The 27,739-nt window shown below is 44.6% G+C and overlaps 1 protein-coding gene across 1 annotated transcript in view; it reads left to right on the plus strand.

Moving 5' to 3' along the window:
• glrbb (glycine receptor, beta b) overlaps positions 1–27,739 on the plus strand; it is a 141,030-nt gene that overhangs the window by 39,203 nt on the left and 74,088 nt on the right. The window contains exon 3 of the mRNA XM_055645745.1: positions 26,631–26,737. Within this exon, the coding sequence (XP_055501720.1) occupies positions 26,631–26,737 (107 nt within the window). The remainder of the gene's footprint in view (positions 1–26,630; positions 26,738–27,739) is intronic.

The following is a 27,739-nucleotide window of genomic DNA, read 5'->3' on the forward strand; positions in this document are numbered from 1 at the left end:
AGGAATGTGAACGGGACATGCCTCCGGCTGGGCCAAATGTTTGAAAGTCCCTTTACATATAGTACATCAAGCAGCAGATTTCTCTGACATTGGTGGTCCTGAACATTTTGCTTTTGTCTCACTTACAAGTAAACATTGAATGATAGTCTCACTCTGAAAAACCACACTTCCTTCACAAGACAATGCCAATGTGATTTTCACTTTCATCATTATCTTGTCAGATGTTATTTGATCACGAGACAAGCAATAGAATATTCCCAATCCAGCAGCTGAGGCCAACACAGAGTTGGAATGGATACAACTAACAAAATGTACACTTAAGATTTTTAGTTCACATAACCGCAACACCGCAAGGCAATTATTTCCGAGGATTCTTCATGCTTTTGAGTCCATTGGTGACTAAATGTCTAAATAATCATACAAGGACTGTTGCACAAGGCATTCATTTTCAAATTCATCTTTTAAAACTTCATAGTCCGGTTTCCAAATGAGGTAGTGTCCAAAGCAAATATTTTAATTAACAAAATAAAAATATTCTTTTCAGTATTAACTTTACTATGTGTACGTTATAACACAGTGAACAGACTGGTGCTATTTTTCGTGAGTGCACTCAGTAGGGTTTGGGTGGTCCAGTCCCATGGTGAAGTGTGCTGACTGTGCCCATTAAAAGGTGGTTGGAAGACTGTTCCCTTTCACTATGGTGGAGGGCAGGTGTCCACAGTGGATGCCTGTGATCGGCTTGAGTTCCGGAGGCACAGAATATGGTCTGTTCTACCGTCTCTGCCTAGACCTGAGATAGCTGGAGGTGTGGGGAGGCAAGGTGGTGCGGCTGGTAGAACTGCTGCCGCACAGTGCCAGACTTTGGTGCTCGTTTCAACCACTGTGGTGATGAGCCCCGAAGCAGGAGGGCATTAGTTAGTGGAGGGCTGAGTTAATCCAACCCAAATTGGGCATCAGTGAGCACCTTGATATTGACAGCCTTGTTAATGACATCGCCCATCACTTTATTGAAAGTGAACTGACAAGGCAGTAACTTACCAAAGATTTTGTCAGTAATTTGCCTGCTAGGCTTTGTCCCGCCCCTCCTCTCCTCCTGATTTCCTTATAATCAGCTTGAAGAAGCGTGCTGACCTGAAACGTCATCTATCCATGTTCTCCTGCCTGACTCGCTGAGATACTCCAGCCTTCATTTGTGAACCAGCATCTGCAGTTTCTTGTCTCTACAGCAATTTTCTGATTTGGATTTGACTACCTGTTTGGAAACAGACCATACCTGAGTGATTTTTTATGTTATTTGATAAATGCCTATGTTGTAACAAAACCGGAACAGATCCAGGACACCAATCTTTCACACCACATCCAGGATGTTATCTGCTCTCATTGTCTTACTCTCTCTCCTCTTTCTTGATTTTAACGTGAAGTGAATCAAATTGGCTGAAGGCTGGCTTCTATCATCATGGGGATCTCAAGTCGAAAGCCAAGATGGATCATGCACTTGGCACTTTTGACTGAACATTGCTGTGAATATTCCAGCTTTGCATTTGGCACTCACGCATTGAGTCCTATCAACTCTTTGAATTTGAACGTCATTAGTCATTTAGTCTGAAGAAGCGTCTCGACCTGAAAAGTCATCTCTCCATGTTCTCCGGGATGCTACCTGACCAGCTGAGTTACTCCAGCATTTTGTGTCACTATTAGTCCTTCAATTGTTTATCACCATTCATGTCTGAGTGTGGTAGCGAAATGCCAATGACAAGCTGTAAGATTGCATCGCTGTCTATCCTATGCACCTTTTGCAGCGGAGCGTGCACGTATTTATGTGCTGCAGCTTTAATAAGTTGCATTGTTCCATGGCTGTTGATGCTCCTGACTGATCTTTTGCATTCTCATTGAACTAGTTTATCCATTTCTTAATTACAATAGTAGAGTGAGGGTCATGCGATTACAGATTGAGGTTGTATGCATTTATTTTTGCTGATAGTGCATGACACCTCATTGATGCCCCATTTCAACTGTTTTAAGAATGAGTCTTAACGGCCTGTCCCACTTGGGCCCTCATTTACGTGACCGGCCGGTAGTGACTGACGCTCAACGGTCGTGCGTGTCATCATATGTCTGCACAGCCATCTGGCGCGCATGACGTCATTTGAAGATAGACACAAAATGCAGGACTAACTCAACCGGACAGGAATGGATGATGTTTCAGGTCGAGACTCTTCTTCAGTCTGAAGAAGGGTCTCGACCCGAAACGTCACCCATTGCTTCTCTCCAGAGATGCTGCTGGTCCCACTGAGTTACTCCAGCATTTTGTGTCTATCTCCAATCGTCTTGGCCCCGCTGTGGGAGTAGGAGTGGGGGTGGATCTGGATCCGCAACGGCCGTGAGCCCCAGGCCGAGATTGGCGATCGTTTTGCCTGCTTCTGCTGCTGTTGGAGGTGAGACATTGTATCGCGCCAGGGTCTTCGGCCCGTTCCTCTTTGGACGTCAGTTACGCGACGGGCCTGTAGCGCGCGAAGATTTCGTGCAGGATGAAGTACACACTCCTCCACGCCACTCCACACTCCTCCACACCTCTCCATGCGCCCGTTCTGCGCTACCCACACGCTAGAAGGTCGTGTAAATGGCGAGCGAATGAAAGCCAAGTGGGACAGGCCCTTTACAGTGAATATTTACAGTACATGTCTATAACCTTATGATGAAAAGGTCAATAATGAAGTAGCCAAATGAAGTTAGCCCCAATGAAGTGACCAGGGTAATTGGGCCATCCTGGAAGGGACTTGCAAACCAAGCACAGAAGCATTAAGTTTTGTCACTTTATTTTACAAAGTTGAATGTTGCACGTTTTCTGGTTAAGGAATCTCACACCTGTAACCACTGCACAGAAGAATACAAGCAACAGTTGATCTTCAGGCCCTTTAAACTGCTCTGCCATTCACCAAGATCGTTCAGCACCATTTTCTGCACCAGCTCCATATCTCTGAGCTAATCTGGAATACTGGGAGTCCTAGTGTCTGTTGCATTCAAACGCCAAAATCATTTGTTCTCACCCCACCAGTTTAGGGAATGTCACTGATCACCCTTTCACCTAACCACTGCTGACCCTCAACCATTAATGTAAGCTTGCAGTCAACACCCTGCCATGGACTGCTGGGAAGTCAGGCAGCAATGCTTGAAGCACTGAAGGATCATTTCCTAACAAAGTTAGGCCCCTTATTCTCCTGTGAACCCCTGTCAGGAAGACGTACACGCCAGATTTCATGAAATGTATCTCTCATGTATCACTGAGTGGCACAGTGAACAGCTGGTAGAGCTACTGCCTCACATGCCCAGCAACTTGGCTTCAATCCTGACCTCGGGTGCTTTATGTGTGGAGTTTGCACGTTTTCCAGGTGACGTTGTGGGTTTTCTTTGGGTTCCTCCCACACCCCTTGGGCATTAGGGTTTGTAGGGTGTAATTGTTGATTGTAAATTGCCACGAGTGTCTAGGGAATGGATGCAAAAATGGTTAATACAGAACTAGTGTGGACGCGTGGTCAGTGTGGACTCAGTGGGCCAAAGGGCCTGTATCCAAGGTATATCTTTCAATCAATATATTAATCAATCACATTATTGTAAAATGCTGGAAACAATCATTCTGAGTTTACTTTTCAGGTGATGAATTTTCAACAGAATAATTAAACTGAATCATTAACTTCATTTTTCTCCATATTTTCAGCTTGACCTGCTATTTTTTTCTTTATTGCAGTTTTGGTTTTAATTCCAAATTTCCAGCAACTGCAGTTTTTTTTTTTCCTTTTGATTTATGGAATTCATTGCTTCAAATTGACCACTACCCTGCCCACAATCTCTGCCTCCTCCTCTGCTGCATTTGCATCTTTAAACAACAGCAGTTTTACATGCTGTGTACTGCCGAGGTTCCAGCTGTTCACCTTCGTCATTCAAGGTCACCCTGGTATTTTAACACAGCTTCTGCTCACGTTTGCCAGTTAATGCACCACTCTCCTCACATACTGCCACTCCCCAGCTGATCGTGCTCAGGTAGTAATACAAAGCAAATCCACAGAGTTTCTGCACAAATCTGCACAATTTCCCACGTTGTAATTACATGATGCTATAATTATACCTTTATGCTATTGCTGTGGTAGAGTCAACATCGGAACAACCAAAGCACTGAAATCGTTTTATTCCATTAAATAAATAAATTCCTCAATTTTATATAATAACATGATATAATATAATATATAATATATAGCAATTGTGTTAGACAAGGGGGGATTTTGTCCCCAGTCCTTTTTAATCTTTATATTGCTGATCTTTCCAAACAATTGAAAGCATGTAATACTGGGTGCATGATTGGTAGTATTTTAGTGAACCATATTATGTATGCAGATGATCTTGTGGTCTTTAGTCCATCTAGAGCTGGTCTACAGCAACTCCTTACTATATGTTCCGTGTATGGTGTGGAACATTATATTAAGTATAATGCCAGTAAGAGTGCTGTTATGATCTGTAGAACCAAAGAGGATAAATGTCCTGATTTTAAATTGTCTGACAATAATCTTAGTGTCTAGTAAGGTGAAATATCTAGGGCATTTTATTACAGAACAAATGACAGATGATGAGGATATTTGTAGGCAACGACGTACGCTGTATGTACAGGCGAATATTCTCTTGCGTAAGTTTGATGCGTGTGCAGATGTGGTGAAGATGTCGCTGTTTAGAGCATATTACACATCACTGTATACTGTGCGCCTGTGGTCGAACTATGAAAAGACAAGTTTGCAGAGATCAAAGTCATATTATGATGCCATGAGAACACTGCTAAGGAAACCTAGATGTAGTGCTAGTAACATGTTTGTAGCTGCAGGAGTCAGTACTTTAGAACCTATCCTAAGAAATCATATGTATAAATTCATCTGCAGGATAAATGACTCTAAAAATGTAATTTAATGTGGCCTTGTCAAACATAAGGTTCAGCACTACACGCTACGAATCCCATTTGTGGAGACACTGGTATCGTTGTCTCGTAGTAGGACATTGATCATTCTTTTTATTCTGGATTTTAATTCATGTATTGTATTTTTTTATTATATAATTTATGATGCTTTTATGTGATATATTAAGATTGTATATGTACTTTATGATGTTTTTTAAAATGCAATGCATTTTTATATAATGTGTTCCCTTGTCTGAACCATGAGTCCGAAATAAAGTTTATTATTTTTTATTAATTCACATTAATCCCCACATACTAATGATATCCTAAACACAATAGGGCCAATTTACAATTTTGCCAAGCCGGTTCGCCTACAAACCTATATGCCTTTGGGGTATGGGAGGAAACCGGAGCTCCAGAGAAAACCCATGCGGTCACGGTGCGAATGTCAGGATCAAATCCGGGTCTCTGGTGCTGGAAGGCAGCAACTCTATATCTGCGCCACCGTGCCACCCTGGGAATTGAAGTAAATTAAGTGGAACAAGAATTGGGGGCATGGAGAAAACATTTAAAGTTCATCAATCATGGTATCATAGCATTTAGAACTGCTTAAGTTAAAATTGGAGAATTAAATCAAGTAAGGAAGGGTCATTTTCTAGGAGATAATAAAAGATTTGACCTAGGTAAATTGGAATCGAGGTTTAGCAAACAATATTGAAATGAAAAAAGAAATGGCCTTTAAGGAGAGTATGGTTTAGAGTGCAAATACTTGAATATTACATAGAAACATAGAAATATAGAAATTAGGTGCAGGAGAAGTCCATTTGGCTCTTCGAGCCCGCACCGCCATTCATTGTGACCATGGCTGATCGTCCCCTATCAATAATCCGTGCCTGCCTTCTCACCATATCCCTTGACTCCACTAGCCCCTAGAGCTCTAACTCTCTTAAATCCATCCAGTGATTTGGCCTCCACTGCCCTCTGTAGCAGGGAATTCCATAAATTCACAACTCTGGGTGAAAAAGTTTTTCTCACCTCAGTCTTAAATTACCTCCCCTTTATTCTAAGACTGTGGCCCCTGGTTCTGGACTCGCCCAACATTGGGAATTTTTTTCCTGCATCTAGCTTGTCCAGTCCTTTCATAATTTTATATGTTTCTATAAGATATCCCCTCATCCTTCGAAACTCCAGTGAATACAAGCCTAGTCTTTTCAAACTTTCCTCATATGACAGTCCCGCCATCCCAGGGATCAATCTCGTGAACCTACGCCGTACTGCCTCAATCACAAGGATGTTCTTCCTCAAATTAGGAGACCAAAACTGTACACAATACTCCAGATGTGGTCTCACCAGAGCCCTATACAACTGCAGAAGAATCAGGTTAGAGTCAGGATGTCTTGATGCAGCTTAGTAGGACTTTGATTAGGCCACTTTAGTATATTGCATGCAGTTCTGGTCGCCCCATTACAGGAAAGATGTGCAAGCTTTGGAGAGAGATGCCGAGGAGGTTTATCGGAATGCCGCCTGGATTAGACGGTTTCAGCTCCAGGGAGAGGTTGGCTAGACTTGGATTGTTTTTTTCTGGAATGCCTGTGGTTGAGTGGGTACTTGATAGAGGTGTATAAAATTATGAGAGGCATAGATGGAGTAGGTAATCAGAACCCCTTTTCCAGGGTGGGAATATCCAACACCAGAGGGCATAGCTCTAAGGTGAGAGTGGGAAAGTTTAATGGAGATGTGCAGGGTAGTATTTTTCACACAGAAGGTGGTGGGGGCCTGGAAAGCATTTTTCAGGGTGGTGGTGGAGCTAGATACAATATTGGCACTTAAGAAGCTTTTGGATAGGCACCTAGAAATGTACAGGAATATGAATCATATGCAGGCAGAAGAGATCCGTCCAGCTAGGCATCATGTTAGGCACAAACATTGTGGGCCAAAGGGCCTTTTCCTGTGCTGTACAGTTCTATGTTCTATGTACTTTCACATGATGGAGAATTATTATTAAAGCCAGAATTTCCTCATGAATAAGGAGATAAAGACCAAAAAAAGAAAAGAAAAACTTGAACTTCAAGAGAATATTAATCAGTCTGATTATCTGCCCGGTTCACCAGCCCGTCAATATTCTCTTGAAGCCTTTTACTCTCCTCCTCCTCACGGTTCAACATGCTTCCAAATTTTGTGCCATGTGCAAGTCACTAATATATATTGAGTTCAGGTTCAAAGGGAGACAAAAATGTTGGAGAAACTCAACGGGTGGGCTGCATCTATGGAGCGAAGGAATGGACGACGTTTCGGATCGAGGCCCTTCTTCAGACTGATGTGGGGATGGGGGGAGGAAGAAGGAGGACAAGGTGGAGACAGTGGGCTGTGGGAGAGCTGGGGAGGGGAAGGAGGAAGAAAGCAAAACCAACCTGAAATTGGAGAAGTCAATGTTCATACCGCTGGGGTGTAAACTACCCAAGCGCAAATGAGGTGCTGCTCCTCCAATTTGCGATGGGACTCACTCTGGCCATGGAGGAGGCCCGGAACAGAAGTCAGCTTTGGAATGGGAGGGGAAGTTGAAGTGCTGACCCACCGGGAGATCAGGTTGGTTAATGCGGACTGTGCGGAGGTGTTGGGCGATGCGATTCTCACCGTTGCATAGCAGTTGACAACTGGAACAGCAGATGATGGAAACACTGCCATTGGGATGGAATGGAAACACTCCGCGGCATGGAGCTCCCGAGTCGGCCTTTTCTTACCCGAGGCCGCGGCTTCACGGTGTTAAAGTCCACAAGCCCCACGGTCGGAGCACTTCCACAGCGATCCTCGGCAAAGAATCGCCAGCTCCACAGTGCTAAAGTCCATGCCGTGCTTGCGGATCGAAGCTCCAGGCAGGTCTCCAGGAAAGGCCGCACCAATCGAGTTGTTTTATGTTGGGGGTGAGGGGGGGACGGAGATGTGACACGGAGAAAGTTCACATCTCCGTCGAGGTAAGTGACCGAAAACTGTTTCCCCATATTCCCCCCCTCACCCCCCACATAAAAATATACCGAGAAACATTAAAACATACATTTTAGACACACTAAAAATAACAAAAATTTGAAATAGCATACAGGCTGTTGGCAAGGCTGCCATCTCGACGTCACCCGATGATGTTAGAGTTAGACTGGTCAATAAAAACTAAGAGAGGCTATTTATTAGTTTCACCTGTTGCACCGGTTCAGCAGTTACACTAATTTGAGAGGTGGCACAGTGGTGCAGCTAGAAAAATAGCTGCCTCGCATTTCCTGACCTCTGGTGCTGTCTGTGTGGAGTTTGTAAGTTCTAGCTGTGACAACCTGATTTTCTCCAGATGCTTTCATTTCTTCTCACATCCCAAAATATATAGATTGAAATGGCTGTAAATGAGGGGTAGGATCTGAGGGAGTTGATGGGAATGTGTGGAGGAATAAAATGGTCATACAATCATAAGTGATAGGAGTAGAATTAGGCAATTTGGCCCAACACGTCTACTCCGCCATTCAATAATGGCTGATCTATCTCTCCCTCCTAACCCTATTCTCCTGCCTTCTCCACATAACCTGACACCCATACTAATCAATAATCGATCTATCTCTGCCTTAAATAAATCTGCTGGCTTTGCCTCCACAGCCTTCTGTGGCAAAGAATTCCACAGATTCACCACCCTCTCACTAAAGAAATTCCTCCTTATCTCCTTCCTAAAATAACAACCTTTAATTCTGAGGCTACGACCTCTGTTCCTAGACTCTGCCACTAGTGGAAACATCCTCTCCACATCTACTCTATCCAAGCTTTTCACTATTCTATATGATTCAATGAGGTCCCCCCTTATTCTTCTAAACTCCGGCGAATATGGGCCCAGTGCCATCAAACGCTCATCTTATGTTAAGATAGGATTATTGTAATAATGGATTCTCAATGTTCGTCATAGAGTGGGTGGGTGGTTTGAAGAGCCTGTTTCCATGTTGGATCGCTTTGTGATGCTCAGTGGGAACAAAGAGATGTGCAAACATACATAAACATGAGGTGGAAAACAGTTGAACAAATCATATAAAACTGGGTCATTATACATAGAGGCACGCAGTTAAAGGTAAGAAGGTCATAACAGACTTTTATAAAATATTGATTTGACACATCTGGAGCCCATACTTTAGAAAAGATGTGAAGACCTTTTAAAGCGTGCAGAAGCGATTTACTAGAATGATTTCAGGAATTAGAACTTTGGATGTCTCGATTGACTGGACATTCTCTTTGGAATAGGGAAGTTTCAAGAGGTTTTTAAAATCACGGTGGGGCTTAATGTGGTGGTTGAAACGAAACTGCTCCCATCAAGGACTAAAGAACATAGAATGAAGGTTATTGGTAACTGAACCAGAAGTGCCATGAAGAAAACCTGTTCAAGGAGGCTGCAGATCACAATTAGCACAATGACAATTAAATTGACTATTGACTATTGACTATTGACTATTGAATCACAATCACAATAATACTTTATTAGCCAAGTATGTTTTGCAACATGTGAGGAATTTCATTTGCCAAGTCAGTCATACAAATAAAAAGCAACGGAACATGCAAAACACATTTTAACATAAATGTCCATCATAGAGACTCCACCACATTGCTCTCTGTGATGGAAGGCGAAAAAAAAGTTCCGTCTCCTCCCTTTGTTCTCCCGCAGTCGGGGACCTCAAGCCCACCGTTCACAGGATGATCTTGACTCCCGTAGCCAGCAGCGGGCCCTCTGCGTCGAGGCGATCTGTTCCTGCATGGGGGGGATATCAGCTCCCCTGCGCCGGACGATCGAACCTCGCGTCGGGGCTGCTCGATCCTTCCGCAACGTTGGAGCTCCTGACATCCACGGCTTCTCCCGAGACTGCGAGCTCCCGATGTAAAGACCGCAGGATGCAGTTGGAGAGATCCCAAGCAAGGGATCGACTTGTCCATGCCCGGCGGTGGGGCCCAAGGTCAGTCCGAGGTGGCCTCCAGCTCCATCGATGGTAGGCCGCAGAGCAATCGGAGAATACGATCCGAAAATGAATCGCTTCTCCGGCAAGGTAAGAAACTGAAATATACTGCCAGACCCTAAATGTTAAGCGGGAATAGATGCATTCATGAGGTTTAGAAGATAAATGGTAACTACATGATAGAAAACAATGTGGCCTAGGTAAAAAGGCTTGCTCTTACGTATATCTCAATGGACAAAATGATCTCTATAAATCTTCCTGCAATGCTCTGATCCTTTGATTCATTTAGTGAGACAGGAAGAATTAGTGATCAATTAACGAAGGATCTTCTGGATATCAACGGATCATAATATAGTGAAAGGTAATCTTGTTGAAACAAATAAGATTGTGAAGAAGCTAGATAAAGATGCCAGTGATCTAAAATTAAGAGCTTTAGTCTCAAGAGTGTCAACAGTGTTTAAATGTCATCTGAACCGGAATTCTTACTTGCAGCAGCACGTTTCTAAGCGCACTACTCAATAGATGGCATAATAAGTAAATAAAAGAAAGTTGAGTAAATAAAAAAAACACAATACAGTGCAAAACTGTACTGTCTCTGTACTGTACACTGTACACTGACAATGACAATTAAAATTGAATCTGAATCTGAACAAAACAAAAACCCAAAGTCCTTAGTGCAACTAAGGCTGTTCGCAGTTAGAAGTTTAGTTGTGTTTGGAATGATCGATTCCTTGATGTTTGTTGGGAAGAAGCTGTTCCTGAACAGGAAGACCATGGTGAAGACATCTATGCCTTCCTCCCGATGGCAGGAGTGCAATGGGAATGTGAACATGGTCTGGGTGGTGTGGGTCTCCGATCATGCTGGCTGGTGCTTCCTGCAGATCCTTTCGTTGGTGGAGAGGTCAGTACATGTGATGAACTGGAAAGTGTGCACCAACTTTTGTAATCTTCGTCGTTCCTGAGCGTCCGATTTGCCAAACTAGGCTGTGATGCAACCAGTCAATATAGTTTCTACTGTACACTAGTAGAAATTCAAGGATGTATTTGTCAACATATCAAATCACCGCAATCTTGGTCTCTCAAACCAGGTGTAAATTCTTTTCTTTTAATTCAATGATATTTTAATGTCATATATACCTAGGTATAGTGAAATGCTTTATTTTGCATATAACCTGGTAGAATGCAACAGACCCCTCACTCAGGCAGTACACAAGTGTCGCCACGTTCTGGCATCAACAAAGTACATTGAACAGTCCCATCATCTGCCTGCTGCCACAAGTGGCAAAAGGTAACCCCCCCCCCCCCCCCCCCCCCCCCCCCCACCCCTTCCCCACCGGGTCCCCTTTTTGTTCTCTGTGACCCCCTTGTGGGTCCCCCCTTCGTTTTCAGCAGTTCCTCTCCCCCCCCCCCCCTCCCCGTGTCCCCTCCTCATTCTCAGCAGCCCAATTTCCCCCCCCCCCCCCCCCCCTCCCCCTCCACCACCACTGGATATCCCCTTCGTAATCAGCGCCCTCTCTCACTCCAGGTCCATCCATCACAGCCTTCCTAGTCTTTCCGATGGCCGTCCTCACTCCTCGATGATCCCCTCACCCTCTGATGGCTCTCCTTACTCTCCGACCGCCCACCTCATTCTCCGACCACCCACCTCGTTCTCGGCTGTTATCGCGGGTCCCTCCGCACTCTCTCGCATCATGGGTTCATGTCTACATCCGCGGTGGGCGAGCCAGGCCGACAGACCTACTGGAGGGCTCGTCTCCACTTGCTGGGAACACTCCTGGCCGCACTGCTCGCACTTTACACAGTTTAGTCATGCAGTGAGGCGCCACTGAGGTAAATGTTCAAACATGATCATGTTGAATAATGTAGGTGCTACAAAGAGATTGAAAGACCCACTCCTTCTATTTCTCATGTTCCTATGATTGATAGCATGGCTTCAAATTTGATATTTTGTCACTTGGTATTGTGTGAGCATTAATTTCCTGAGGCACAATATTGAGATGAATTAATGTATTGCTTCAGACTCCATTACAAACAACATAGTTCTCTTTAACTTGTCTGAACTATTTGTCCCCAAAGTGAGCTATGAAACAAAATCCTTCCTGTCACTGGGAATACTTAATTTCATCTTTTATTGCCTAATACTGTCCCTACCTCAGCTCATTCAATAGTAAAGCACTCAATTTTTTACTTGATACTTATTTCTAAGAGCAGCCTTGAAAGGATCTTGGCAGTAGGATTGTTGGAACAAAAAAGCCACTCAGTCCATTGAGACTGTCCTGGCTTAACACAGGAGCAATCCAGATAATTATTCTAACCGCCCTCTCTCTATGTCACTGTAAATTATTTCAATAGACAATAGAAAATGGGTGCAGGAGTAGGCCATTTGGCCCATCGAGCCAGCCCCGCCATTGAATGTGATCATGGCTGATCATCCCCAATCAGTACCCCATTCCTGCCTTCTCCCCATATCCCCTGACTCCGCTACCTTTAAAAGCTCTATCTTGCTATTTCTTGAAAGTATGCAGAGGTCCATGATCATATTGAATGGCGGTGCAGGCTCGAAGGGCCGAATGGCCTACTCCTGCACCTAATTTCTATGTTTCTATCTATGTTTCTATGTCCGGCCTTCACCGCCCTCTGAGGCAAAGAATTCCACAGACTCTCAACTCTCTGTGTGAGAATGTGTTTCCTCATCTCTGTTCTAAATGGCTAATTCTTAAACTGTTGCCCCTGGTTCTGGACTCCCCCAACATCGGGAACATGTTTCCTGCCTCTAGCGTGTCCAAACCCTTAATAATCTTATATGTTTCAATAAGATCCCCTCTAATCCTTCTAAATTCCTGTACACAAGCTCTTGTAGTTAATTATCAAACTCCCTTCTGAATGCTTCAGTTGAATCTGCAGTGCATTCCTGCTCCACACCACCTGCTATGTAAAAACGTTTTCCTCAATTTTGGTTCCATTGTCAATCATGTTGACAATAGTGGGCGCACAGTGGCGTAGCTGTAGAGTTGCTGCCTTGCAGCAGCAGGGACCCGGGTTCAAACCTGATTATGGGCACTGTCCATACCGAGCTCCTACGTTCACCCTGAGACCATGTGGGTCTGCTTCGGATGCTCTGGTTTCCTCCCACATTCCAAAGACGTGCAGGTTTGTAGATTAATTGGCTTCCGTATAATTGTCCCTATGTGCGTAGGATAGAACTAGTGTACAGGTGATGTCTGGTCGGCGCGGACTCGGTGGGCCGAAGGGACTGCTTCTACATTGCATCTTGGAACTAAACTCAACTAAAAGGTTTGGTCTTACATCCCCTAGTTTTTGACCACTGGGCCACAGGGAACAGTTTCTCTTTGTGCAATCTTCCTATACCCTTCATGATTTTAAATGCTCCTTTAAGCTCCCCTTCTCCAAGGAGAACAACCTAGTTCCTCTGGTCTATCCAGATAATCAATGTCCCTTATTTCCATACAACTCCCAACTGTACTCCAGTTGGGCAAAACAAATAGAAGATAGACACAAAATGCTGGAGTAACTCAGTGGGACAGACAACATCTCTGGGGAGAAGGAATGGGTGACGTTTCGGGTCGAGACCTTTCTTTAGTCTCGACCCGAAATGTCACCCATTCTTTCTGAAATTGCTTCCTACACACCTAGGCAAATGTTTTATAAAGATTGGATTAATCTTCGTTGATGACTTAATTGTACATGCATTCTGTTTTTCTAGTTATAAAATTTAGGATCCCATATATTTTAACCATTTCCCAAGCTACCCTTTTTAATGAACTATGCACATACATCACCATATCTCTGTCCTTGCACACGTCTTAGAATTATATACCATACTTCACATTTCGCATCATTAAATAGCATCTTCCAGCTATCTGTCCAATCTAGCAGGTTATCTGAATCTCCATATCTTCCTCACAGTCCACTATAACTACAAGTTTTGTGTCATTAGCAAATTTGGAAATTATGCCCTCTACACCCCAGACCAAATAATGATTTTAAGAAAAGCAGTGGTCTTACTCTTAAGATTCAAGGGAACTCCACCGTACACTTTTCTTCAGTCCAAAAAGGAATCTCCCACCACTACTCTCTATTCCTGTTACTGAATCTGTGTTCTCTATAGCTATTTTTATTCTGGCCCTAAATTTTATTGACAAGACTGTTGTGTGGCATCTGATTAAATGCCATTTGGAAGTCCGCCTAGGTCCATATCAACTGCATTCCTCTCATCAACACTCAATGCATCATATCCTCCCATTCCTGCATACCCACGAGCCTATCCAAAAGCCACTTAGTGAAGAACCCGTCCAGCACGCATGCGCGACATTGCGTTCACGCAGTGCAACAGCGATGCAGCGGGAGTCAGGCGCTCCCGCTACAGTTTAAAAAGACAGATCATCAGGTAAGTTTATTCTGAGGTCGTCTTTCCTGGCGAAGAGTTTTGTTTTGTTCCAACAGGGCAACATGAACAGAACAAGATTTTCCAAGAAGTCTGACCCCGTTCGACTCCAACGGAGGAGCGTTCCATCACTGGTGGGCAAGAGGCGGTAGGACCGCTAACCCAGCGATCTGCCATCCCCGACACCGAGCCGAGCCCAGTCCCGCTAGCGCAGCCTGAGCAGCGGGCTGGATGTAAAGCAGCACGGAAGACCAATCGGTGGTTTCCGATTCTTCGGACGAGGACGTCTCACCGCCCACTCGGGGCAGAGACAGCCGCCTGAGCCACATGGAGCGGCTCGTGGAGTGTATGCTCCAGCTAGACTTGCTTCGTGAGGAGCAGTCTCGCAAAGGGAGTTCAGGCACTCCCACCACAGTGCCTCACGCACTGGCCATTGCTTCCCCCTCATCCGAGGGCAGCTTTGGCGACCAGTGCTGGGCTGGTCAAGAAGAGGGGTCACTGGCCGAAGATGTCGAGAGTATGCCTGGGGTACAGGAACTGGGTGTAGTAGACCGCTACGTGACAGCTCCATGTGCAGGACGGCCATTAGAGCCAAAACTGGCGGCCAGCATTAACCACCTATCCTACAAGCCCCTACAGGAGCAGGTGGTTAATGAGGCCCTAGAGCTATATTCGGCCCCTGAGAATTGCGCCTCGCTCAAAGTGCCGGCTGTCAACAGCCAAATCTGGGGGCACGTTGGGCCAAATATACGCAATCAAGAGCTAAAACTACAGCGGATCCTCAGGCTCCTGACGTCAGCCATCACTTTGTATGCTCGTTCTGTGGATGGAACAGAAATGACCACGGATCAGCAGGATACACTCGCACTGCTGTGTAATTGAGTTTCAAACACCCAGCTTGAAATTAACAACCTCCGCAAGGAGATTATAAGACCTGCCCTGAACCCGAAATTCGCGGGTTTGTGCAAAACGCCGACCACGGAGCCAAAAATCCAGCTTTTCGGCAAGGACCTCTCCCAAGAAAGTAAAAGACATGGAGGAGGATTCCAAAACATTTGGCCTCATGAGGGCAGGCCCCGGGACGAGCAAACGCACTAAACCCAAGCGGCAGTACCCCACCGTGTCCACCAGTCGACGTCTACCCTATGGGACTGGTGAAAGCTCGGGGTCCGCACATCACCACCGGAAGCCTTTTTTAAGCCAAGGCCCAGAGCGGACCCCATGGAAAATGCGCCACCCCCAACCAACAGCAACACGTCAGACAACACAGAAGACTCATCGTCCTACAAAGAAGCAAAAGAAACACCCATAACCATGGAGGTAGGTGGGTCTGGTTCCTCCCAGCATATAGAAAGTGGGGGCTCTATACTAACAGGGGGGAGATTACACCTGTTTGAGCAAGCATGGAAGTCTATCACGAATGACAAGCATATACTCAACAGCATTCATGGATACAAAATAAAATTTACGCTAGAAAACTTTCCACCAGTTCAGCATTCACCCCAAAGGGGCTATTTCCCTCTCAGTTAAAGAAAAACGAGAGGGACAAGCTGAACTGGTGAGGCTAATCACAAAGGGTATAATTGAAAAAACCAAACATGAACCCTTGGAATTTGTCTCTAATATATTTACTAAAACTAAAAAAGATAATGGATGTCACATCATCATTGACTTAACTTCACTAATTATGTTTGTTAAGTATGTACATTTCAAAATGGAAACGTTTGTTACTGCCAAACAACTGATTTCCAAAGGATACTTCATGGCAAGCATTGACCTTAAAGATGCTTACTATTCAGTACCCATTCATAAGGATCATCGCAGATACCTGGATGGGGCAGCTATGGCAGTTAAAAGCGTTGCCTCACGGGATAACATCAGCCCCAAGATTATTCACCAAGATACTAAAGCCAGCCTTGGCAATATTAAGAAGACAAAAACATATCGTCATGGCATATCTTGATTATATCTTAATAGTAGGCAAAACCATGGAATTGGCTATATCAGCTGTGTCAGCTACCAAACAATTGTTTGAAATCTTGGGATTTGTCTTACATCCAGATAAATCTAAGTTGAAGCCATCCACAACCATGGACTATCTGGGCTTCACACTTAACTCAGTCCACATGTCTGTAACTTTGCTAAAAAACAAAGCAGCTGAATTGGCACAAACATGTAACAATTTAATGGTCAACGATCGACCAACTATTCGACAAGTGGTAAGAGTAATTGGGAAAATGGTAGCAGCATTTCCAGCTACACAATTTGGACCTTTGCACTATCAAAACTTAGAAAGAGCAAAAGTGCAGGCACTAAAAACGACATGCAGGTCATTTTGACCGGATCATGAAATTACCCATATCAGAGCTACAGTGGTGGTGGGTAGAGAACATTTGGCATAGTTCCAGCCCTATCATCGTCATTAACCCAACATTAGTTATCCAAACAGATGTCAGTGCTCAAGGCTGGGGAGCAACTAATTCCATATCCAGCACAGGTGGTAGATGGACTAACCCAGAATCATCGTTACTACTTACACTGGGCATAAATTATCTAGAAATGTTGGGTGCATTTTATGGATTAAAAGCATATTCAACAAATATGCATCACTTGCATGTTCGGTTACAAATAGATAATACTACGGTTATGGCATATATTAACCATATGGGTGGTATAAAATCGATATCATGCGACAAATTGGTCAACACAATCTGGTAATGGTGTGTCGACAGACATATTTGGCTATCAGCAACTTACCTGCCGGGTAAGCTAAATACAGTGGCAGACACCAGGTCACGCAAATTCAATGACAACACCGAATGGATGTTAAACCCCAAAGTATTTGCTAAAATTACCAAGCAATGGCACGCCAGATATCGACCTATTTGCATCCAGACTAAATCACCAGGTACCTATGTATGTCGCTTGGGAACCAGACCCTGAGGCAGCAGCGGTAGATGCGTTCGCGCTGGACTGGGGAAATTTCTTATTTTATGCATTTCCTCCCTTCTGCCTCATCAGTCAGGTACTACGCAAAATCCATATGGACTCTGCGTCAGGTATTTTGATAGTACCCGACTGGCCTACTCAGCCATGGTTCCCAGTGCTCCTCGACATGATCGTCGAAACCCCTATGCCTTTTCCCAGTAACCCAGAATTGCTAACCCACCCAGTATCTGGCACAAGTCACCCATGCCATGATAAAATCAAACTCCTGGGTTGCAGATTTTGAAAAGGCCTTTGCTGGGTCTGGGATTGTCAGAAAACACCATCAACACCATGACAGCATCCCACCGTGTATCCACAAGGAAACAGTACTTATCTAGTATCAAGAAGTGGGAGAAATACTGCTTGGATACAGGAACCACCTATTCAACCTCAACAGTCACCAATGTACTGGAGTTCCTGGCAGGCCTTCACCGCAATGAGGGACTCAGCTACAGCGCCATCAACACAGCTAGAAGTGCTCTGTCTGCCTATTTAACACAGGCACCAGGACAACAGGCCATGGGGTCCCACCTGCTGGTGGTCAAACTCATGAGGGGGATATACAACTCTAACCCCCCCAGTCCGAGGTACACCGATATCTGGGATGTCAGTGTGGTCCTGACATACCTCAGGGGATGGTCACCAGTCAGGTCCCTCACCCTGGAACGGTTAACTTTCAAGACGATCATGCTGAAGGCACTCGTGTCAGCACAATCGGTCCAGTCACTTCACCTTTTACGACTGGACAACATGATCATAACTCCAGACCATGTCTCATTTACTATCCAGGGACTGGTCAAACAGAGCAGGCCAGGAACATCTAACCCAGTCATGGAATTCTGGGCTTACCCACCAGAACCATGGTTATGTGCCATGACCCACCTACTGTCCTATATAGACACAACAAAAATCCATCGAGGGAGTGAAAAAACCTTATGGGTCAGCCACAAAAAACCTTATGGTCAGGTGACGAGGCAAACCATTTCAAGATGGCTCAAGCAGGTGCTGAAAGCTGCTGGTATAAATACTAACATGTACACATCTCACTCTACCAGGGCAGCATCCACGTCAGCGACTAAAAGAATGGACGTGCCAATAGGCCACATCCTGGCTACAGCGGGGTGGTCTGGGGGAAGAACGTTCAAACTTTTTACAATAAGCTGTTGGCAAAACCTGCTTCATTTGCAGAGAAAATATTACAATCTGCAAATATATAATTTAAGCCCAGGGGGGGAGCAATTTTTTTTGTTTTTTTTGTTATTGTTAATAAATACCATTATTGTTTTTTTACAAACAGATTCATTGGTTGATTACGATAACACACTCCTCTCTAAAGGACTTCGGCAGTGAGTGAAATATGAACTGTTACACGGATTAAAATCACAGAGCTTTAAAATCTTCACGTAGTCACTCACGTGACTACGAAGTAAAATATAAAGATTAAACGTAAACTTATCAGTTTGAAGTTTGATCTGTATTTTATGAGGAGTTACGATGAGGGATTACGTGCCCTCTGCTCCCACCCTCAATAATAGAGATCAAACTGGTAACTAAGCTCTCTTTTTCTTTACTGTGTTTATTTCAATTACTGTGTGTCTGTGTTTGCACACCGCTGCTTTGAAGTATGTCGCGCATGCGTGCTGGACGGGTTCTTCACGTAATCCCTCATCGTAACTCCTCTTAAAATGCAGATCCGACTTCAAACTGGTTAGTTCTCGTTTAATCTTACTATTATAGCAGCCACAGACTAGAGCACACAAGTGCAGACAGGAAGAGTTACTTTCACAGAATAACCCAATGTCCTTTGAATTGCTTACTATCCAAACATTTATCTGTCTCTGCCCTGAGTATACTTGGTGACTGAGCCTCTGTAGCTGTCTTAGTGAGAGAGTTCCAATGGTTCATTACTCTCTTATTGAAGCATGTAATTTCCCATGTAATTTCCAAAAGGACAACCCTTACATTGAGACAGTGATCCCAGTTCAAGATACGACAGTGACGGAAACATCGACGGAGCTTCAAGCTCCTTGCCATAAACGTTAGTCGTATTCAAACATAGATTAATCGCATTGAAGGGAGAGCCAAGGCACACCAATGCCTCTACTTTCTCAGAAGACGGAGGAAATTCAGCATGTCACCAACAACCAAACTTATACAAATGCATCATAGAAAGCACACAGTCAACAAAACGAACCGTAGTTGCAGGTTTACCAAGAAAGACAAAGTGCTGAAGTAACTCAGCGGATCAGGTAGCATCTCTGGAGAACATGGAGAGGCAATGTTTTCCAGTCTGTACCCTACTTCAGACTAAAGAAACATTGCCTTACCATATTCTCCAGAGATGCTGCCTGACCCATTAAGTTATCAGACACTTTGTGTCATAGAAAGCATACTGTAATGAGTGGAGTCGTACACACATCAAGAGGGTAGGGGGTGTGGAGGGGAGGGGTTTTAGGGGAAGGAGGGTGGGGTAGGGGAGGAGGGGGAGATTTGAGGGAGAGGGGGAGGGGAGATGTTGTAGAGGGGATTGAGGGGGGGACTTCCTGGAGAGGGGGGGGAAGAGGACCAGGGGAGCAGCAGGAGAGAATGGGGAATTTTGTAAAATCATTAATATCTCTGTCAGTTTCAGGAGAGGGGAAATATCCTCGGCACAATGCGGGGGGGGAGGAGAGAGGTGGACAAAGAGGAGGGGCCGGAGGTGGCGGAGTTCGGGGGGGAAAAGAGGGGAGGGGGAAACCGGTCAAGAGAGTGAGGGGTAAGATAGAGTATTAAAGTCCACTTACATCATTGGTCTGCAGAACGTTATGGTACCTAACAGTTACTCAGACTCAATTACGTAAGCAAGCTCTTAGTAGGTTGGTTAGTAGGAAAGCCAAAACCCAAGAACTAGATCCTTCATCTTGTAGAAACAGACTCAAAATAGAAGCATAGATACGTGGAGAATGGTAGCCAAAGAGTATAGTAACAGAGGAGTTAAGGGGGGGGGAAGTATAGATAGTTACATAAGATCAGGGTAAGGGGGTCCTGGTGACCCATCTGGCAGAGGGGTGGTACAAAAGGGGGGGTTAATAGAGAGGGGGTGAAGGACTGGGGATAGACCGGGGACCTCCGGGTGGAGGAGGGGGGAGGAATCGGCGAGAGGAGGCGAGAGACGCCCATGGGAGGTGTGCGCAGGGGGACACAGGAGAGGAGGAGGGGGAGAGGAGAGGGGGGGAGAGGGAGGGGGGGAGGGAAAACGAGGATGCTCTGGAGAGCGGGAGGGGGGAGGAGGGGGGGGGGAGAGATTGGGAAGGAGAATGTTTGACGGTTTCGTCTGTAATTGTCCGGGGAGAGGGAGGGTGGGGGGGGTGGGGGAGCTCTGGATGTGGTGGGGGGGGGAGAGAGATGTGGATGTGACCCAGATGGCCATACCCCTTGTCCAGGCAGTGTTTTTTTCAAGGCTTCGATGTAACCATGTAACCTATTTTCATTTTCAAACCAAATTACTGGACTTACTCAAGAAGTGTAGTTTTGATCAGTCATTCAGAGCATCGCACTTGAATTGTAGTTGTTTTTGGACCGCGGGCGGAGAACAGACCTGTGGCTGCAAAAGCCGCTGGGGTACAGGCAGGGCAGCACGGGTTTGGTGAGACATCAGTCATTGGGCTGGTGAACCCAGTATGGGATCCCAGGTAAATTTCTTAAATTGAGCAGGTTCAGGTAGACGTCAGATTTAGCAAGGTAAGAATGCTCCATTAGTTGTTTAGCGTTTCGGACGGCCTGTTCGGCGAGTCCGTTGGACTGCAGAAACTCAGGGCTGCTGGTGATATGTCGAAAGTCCCTTCGTCGTGCAAAGCTTTTGAAAAGCTGGCTGGTGAACTGACTGCCGTTGTCAGATAGAAGGCGTGCAGGGAAGCCATGCACGGAGAAAAGGCGTTGCAACTTCCGGATAACTGCTTCAGATGTGATTGATTGGAGTAGATCAATGTCAAACCAGCCCAAATAAGAGTCGACAAGAACCAAATAGTGTTTCCCATGCCATTCGAATATGTCGGTGGCTACCGTGGACCACGGTACAGGTGAAACCGGGTGCAGCAGTAAGGGCTGCTTCAGCTGGTATGGTGTCAGGCTTTTCCAGTTGGCGCAGAGTTCAGTTTTGTCACATATGTACTTGGCCATACCAGGCCAGTAAAACATGCTCGGTGCTCGTTGTAAGGTTGCCTCCATGCCGGACTGGCCCCTGTGGACGGCGTCGAAGCACTTGTCCTGGAGGACAGCTCGGACAACTGCCTTGTGGCCCTTGATTATAATCCCGTCCTGTAACACCAGTTTGTCACGAACCAGGACGTATGGGCAGATCGCAAGCGGGGTGCTGTGTTGTTTATCTGGCCAGCCACGCTGGATGACTGCGGACAGCAATTGTAAAGTCTCGTCAGCAGCCGTGTGCTCTACTAGGCTGCTTAGGCAATCAGTAGGAACATATGATACCTTCATTACTGAGAACTGGTCCTGTTCAGAGAGAGTTGTTGTTTGCTGGTTTTGCCTGAGGCCCTTGATAGCATGTCAGCTATGTGCATGTCCTTGCCTTTTTTATAGATAATGTTGAAATCAAAACGCTGCAGCTACATCATCATCTGTTGCAGGCGAGCCGGAGCAGCGTGAATGGGTTTATTCAAGATGGTGACCAGTGGCTGGTGGTCAGTTTCTATAATCACATTCCCAAAAATAAAGTATTTGAATTTCGTGCAGGCAAAAGCAAGTAATTATTTTTCAATCTGGGCGTTACGTTGTTCAGTATCAGTTAGTGTGCGAGAGGCATATGAAACAGGCTTGCAGTCGCCATCGGCAGTGGTCTGCAGGCAAGCAGCACTAAGTCCGTATTGGGACGCATCACATGTGAGCATTACAGGTAACTCCAAAGCAAAATAGGCGAGGGTAGGTGTGCTGGCCAGCTGTAACTTGAGAATATCAAAAGCTCTTTGTTGCTGACAATACAGTGTATAATGTGTGTCAGTTCCCGCAGGGGGACAGATATATCGCTGAGGTTGGGAATTAATTTCCCCAGGTAGTTGACCATTCCAAGGAACCTTTGTAGAGTCGTAACGTCAGTAGGAGCTGGCATTTCGTTGATAGCAGCGGTCTTTGATGGGTCTGGTCTGAGACCATCACTTGTGAAAACACGTCCAAAGTAAGTAACTTCCAGGACTCAAAACTTGCACTTCAGGGGATTGAGTATGAGCTGGATGTCTTTGGCACGGTCCAGCACTTTCTTCAGATTAGCGTCATGCTCAGCCAAGTTGAGCCCGTAAACAAGAATATCATCAACAATAATGGAGCATGGATACCCCGGAAACAGTTGTTCCATCGTGCGCTGGAAAACCTCGCTGGCAGAGGTGATACCAAAGGGCATTCTCAGGAATTTGTAACGGCCGAAGTGGGTGCAGAATGTAGTAAGGTTGGACGAGCCTGGGTCCAGCGGAATCTGCTAAAATGAAATTTTGGCAACTAGAACGGATGCGTTGCCTATTTGAGCGGCAACATCCTCTACCGTTCACATAGAGTAGTGCAGGCATTTGAAAGCTGTGTTGAGATCCCTGGGGTTTATGCAGATATGGATTTCCTCCTTGTTTTTTTTTTTGACACAACCACCATGGTGGAAACCCAGTCAGATGGGTCAGTAACTTCAGCTATGACACCAGGGAGACCATCCGCTTGTGTTCATTGTGTACTCTGTCACGCATGGCATGCGGAACATGATGTGGTGCTCGAACCACATGAGTAACATTGGGATCAACGGCGATGTTGTATTTGAGGGGCAGCTTGCCCAGCTCACCATTAATTAGTTCTCTGTATTGAGAGAATGTTTGCTGAGTGGGACCCTCAGCGAGAAAGAGTTGATGGGCAGTGCGGCCAAAGTATATTAGGCCTAGATCGTGGCATGCATTGATACCAAGCAGAGTTTCAGAATCCCACTTGACGATATAAAACTTTAGGGCATGATGCTGCAGGTCTATGATGCAGTTTAAAGCAGTTTGTCCAAGTGGGTGTAGAACATCTCCCTCGTAGACCCGAAGTGTGGCCAGGGCCTTTTCAACATGTCCAGCATTACGTATTTGTTTTAACTCAGATAACGAGATAACGTTGCATTTCGCACCGGTATCAAACTTAGCGATCACAGGCCGGTTATTCACAAACATGGTTACCTCAGGGTCAAGTTGCTCATTAGAGGAAGGGAGGAGAGAGTGGATGGCTGAACTGTTGTCTTCACTTTCAGTGAAGAGCGGAGGATGGCACCTCAAGCTCTCGGCTTTCGTTATCAGCAGACTCATATTGTAACAGGTGCAAACTCGACCTTGAGACCAATTGAGTCGCACGGGAATGGCAACATTTTACAGTGGTTGAATTTCTTGCAGAAATAACAAATTTTACCATAAGCAATACAGAACTCCCGACCCGGAACATGAGAATAGTTACAATTAGGACATCGAGCAGCAGACCTTCACTGCTGCCAGGCAGGTGAAGGCTGTGGATGCTTGTTATGACAGGAGATGTCTGTAAGGTTAACACTATACTGGGGGCGCTGCCCAGAAGTCACAGATTTAGTGTGAGAAGTCGTTATCTCAGCAATCCGAAAGGCGCGTTCGGCGTGATTAAGAGTCAGTTCAGTATTACGAAGCAATTCATCTCTCACCTTGTCATTAAGCATACCTTCAACGAGTTTGTCACAGATCAGTTCATCACATAAATCTCGAAAACGACAGCGTGCAGCCATGTGTTTCAGGCCGCTAATAAAACATTCTATCGACTCGCCAACTTGTTGCCTACGAGCAAAAAACTTGGTACGTTCGATAAAAGAGTTCGAGGAGAGGTCACACAGCTGTCCAAACTTTGCAAGTAGGACAGCAGGCTCATCAATCGTTTCTGCAGGCACTGGGATCTGTCTGTTTGCGTCTAAAACAGCAGGCTCAAGAGTAAAACGGTTGGCACGTTTCATTGCCTCAGGACCAGCCAGGTTTAGCAGCACAGAAGCACGTACATCTAGAGGATCGTTGTGATGAACGATGCGAATGTAGTTGCGCTCAAAAAGGTGCCAGCATTCAGCTATGTTGGAGTCAAAGATCAGAGGACTAGGAAGGCGAGTTTTCCATGATAGAGGTAACAGGCACATAAAACAAATGTAAAAAAAACAAAACTCGATAAACATGAACGGAGTAGGTGACTCACTTCTTGACACCATGAAATGAGTGGAGTCGTACACAACACATATCAAAATACAACACATATTTATTAAAGTCCATTTACAACATTGGTCTGCAGAACGTTACAATACCTAACAGTTACTCAGACTGAATTACATAAGCAAGCTCTTGGTAATATCAATTGCATATTAGGCAGAGCAACTACTAACAAGCACTACAATTGGTTAGTTGTAAATGACGAATCTACACATACATAACAGTTTGGTTTGGGAAAAGCTCTGCCTAAGTCCGTAAGAAATTGTAAAGAGTTGTGGGTGTAGCCCAGTCCATCATACAAATGAGAATTCCCACCATTGACTCCATCTACACCACTGTTTTGGGAATGCAGCCAACAGAATCAAAGATCTTTCCTACCCTGGTCATTCCTCTTCCCATTCCTGTTGTTCAAAAACACAGAAGCTCGAAAGTGTGAAGCATGAGAAACAGGAACAGCTCCTTCCCTTCTGTTGACAGGGTTCTAAACGGTCCTTCCATAAACTGCACTATAGTCCAATTCTCTGCTACTTTATTGCAGAATTTTGACTTTGTCTCCGGGTAAGAAAGCTAAATGCAACGTTAGCATTAATTTAGAGAGGACTAGACTGTAAAAGGATTTAATGCTGAGGCTTCATAAGGCACTGGTCAGGCCACATTTGGAATGTCGTGAGCAGTTTCGGACCCCATATCTGAAGGATGTGCTGACATTGGAGAGGGTCCAGAGGTGGTTTACGAGAATAATCCCGAGGCTGATTGGGTTATCGTATGAGGAGTATGTGGAAGCTCTGTGCCTGTACTCTGGAGTTTGGATGGATGAGGGGACAGGGATCTCATTGAAAACTACCAAATAATGGAAGGCCTGGATAGAGTGAATGTTGAGAGGGTGTTTCCAGTAGTGGAAGGGTCTACAACCAGAGGACATGGCCTCAGAATGGAGGTGGAGGGATTTATTTAGCCAGAGGATGGTGAGTCTATGGAATGGTCAGCTAGACATAGATCACAAGACCTACACCAACCCCAAACCAATTAGGAGCAGACAAGGGCATTCGATCCAATTTGTGATCCCAGCTACAAAGACAGATGTATACAGCAATTCGTTCTTCCCACGCACAATTAAAGCATGGAATAATCTCCACCAAACTATAGTTACCCAACCAGATGCAACTAAATTTAAAGTAGCACTTTCTTCCCAATAACCCTTTCTAGCTTAATCCCTCCCTTCACCACCTCTAGTTTAAATTCCAGTTGGAATATTTTGGAGGACCAAGTAACCAAGAACCAAGAATTCATTGCTGAGGAAGGCAGTGGAGAACAAGTCGATGGGTATTTTTAAAGCCAAGATTGATAGGTTCTTGATTAGTAAGGTGTCAAAGATTATGTGGTGAAGGCAGGAGACAGTGGTTAAGGGTAAACAAATAGATCAGCCATAATGGAATGGTGGAGCAGACTCAATAGGCCAAATTTTGCTCCTATGTCTTATGCCCTTTTGGTTTAAACTGTTGGCCTATAATATTGAGATCTATATTCTGCACTCTGTATATTTCCCTTCACTCTACCTATTGTACTTGAGTTTGACTTGATTGTAGTTATGTAAAGTATTATCTGATTTGATTGGATAGTATTCAAAATAAAAGCTTTTTACTGTACCTCAGTACACATGCCAATAATAAACTTCAACCCTAACTATCACTACAGTCACCTTCAACAACACTTAGATTGCCATCATATCCTCCGATGTTTGTTGATCACCATCAATATGGTGGACTGAAGGGCCTGCTTTCAAGCTGTAATAACACTGACACTTTTTATATTAAGATTAATTCCTATCAGCTACTATTTCTCCCTAAAATGGTTGTCCATTGTTCCTGTAATGTTTGTTTAGTTTTTCTTGTGTGACGTTAGGCGTCAAGCATTTGTGTTAATTTCCAACCAAAGTCCTTTCTCTCCAGAGCCTTTATTGCATTTTTTATTACCACGATTATAAGTTTTTCTTTGTAATTGCTCATCAGTGAAATGTTGGAATGGAGGTGACGCCACCGACATATTAAAGACAAAACTAGTTGATGGTCAGGTGAGTCTCTGCAATGAAACGTTCAACATAAATGTGTTTTGTGTTTCAGAGAATTGTCGGCAGAAGCTCTTGCCCGGGAGTCTATTAACTCCTCCAGTAACCTCCTCACCAGATTGCTTCTCACATATGACCCACGGATACGGCCATATTTTAAAGGTTTGTGGTCTTCTAACTTAATCTGCAAGATTTTGTAAAATGCTTGAGTCTGAAGAAAGGTCTTGACCCGAAATGTCACCTATGCCTTATCTCCAGAGATGCTGCCTGTCCCACTGAGTTACTCCAGCTTTTTGCGTCTATCTTCGGTTTAAACCAGCACCTGCAGTTCCTTTCAATACATTTACAAATTTTGTTAAAGATTCATTTACCGTTTTGATGGCAGCAAACCAGTTTTAACTGCAGTATATTTAAGAACCATTTCACTGTTGCATGCTGCCTATGGGAGTGCATTTTCAGAAAGTTAATTCCTTTAATTTCATTCAATTAAATTAATGGACCAAAAAATCATAGACTATCTGGAAATGATGCTCCATGCAAGAAACAATATATGGTGGGATTAAGTTCTATTATATTAGCTTTACAGCAAGGGAGATTATTGAAATGGAAACAATATATTGTTATCAAAATTATCTTTATTTTTACGAGTTAAATGAACTGCAGAACTGTATTTTTATTCCATGTCTGATAAAGAATAATTTGAAGTTGCCTTCTAAATAAACCAGGAGAATGTTGCAATTTTCTAATAAATCATGTGTGGGTATTCCAGTTGTTCTATTTGATTCCTGAATTGAAATTGATCAAGTAATATCACAATCACAAAAGGACCTCGATTAAGATCAACAAGTATATACAGACACTGTGCCTAGGCAGTCCCTTGGGTTTTTGGTTCTTGGTTCTTGGTTCTTGGTCCTCCAAAATATTCCAAATTGAATTTAAACTGGAGGTGGTGGAGGGAGGACTTAAGCCAGAAAGGGTTATTGGGAAGAAAGAGCTACTTTGAATTGAGTTGCATCTGGTTGGGTATCTATAGTAGGGTGGAGATTATTCCATGCTTTAATTGTGCGGGGGAAGAACAAATTGCTGTACACATCTGTTTTTGTAGCTGGGATCACAAATTGGATTGAATGCCCTTGTCTGCTCCTAATTGGTTTGGGTTTGGTG

Source organism: Leucoraja erinacea, chromosome 1 (genome assembly GCF_028641065.1).
Source record: "Leucoraja erinacea ecotype New England chromosome 1, Leri_hhj_1, whole genome shotgun sequence".
NCBI lineage: Eukaryota > Metazoa > Chordata > Chondrichthyes > Rajiformes > Rajidae > Leucoraja > Leucoraja erinaceus.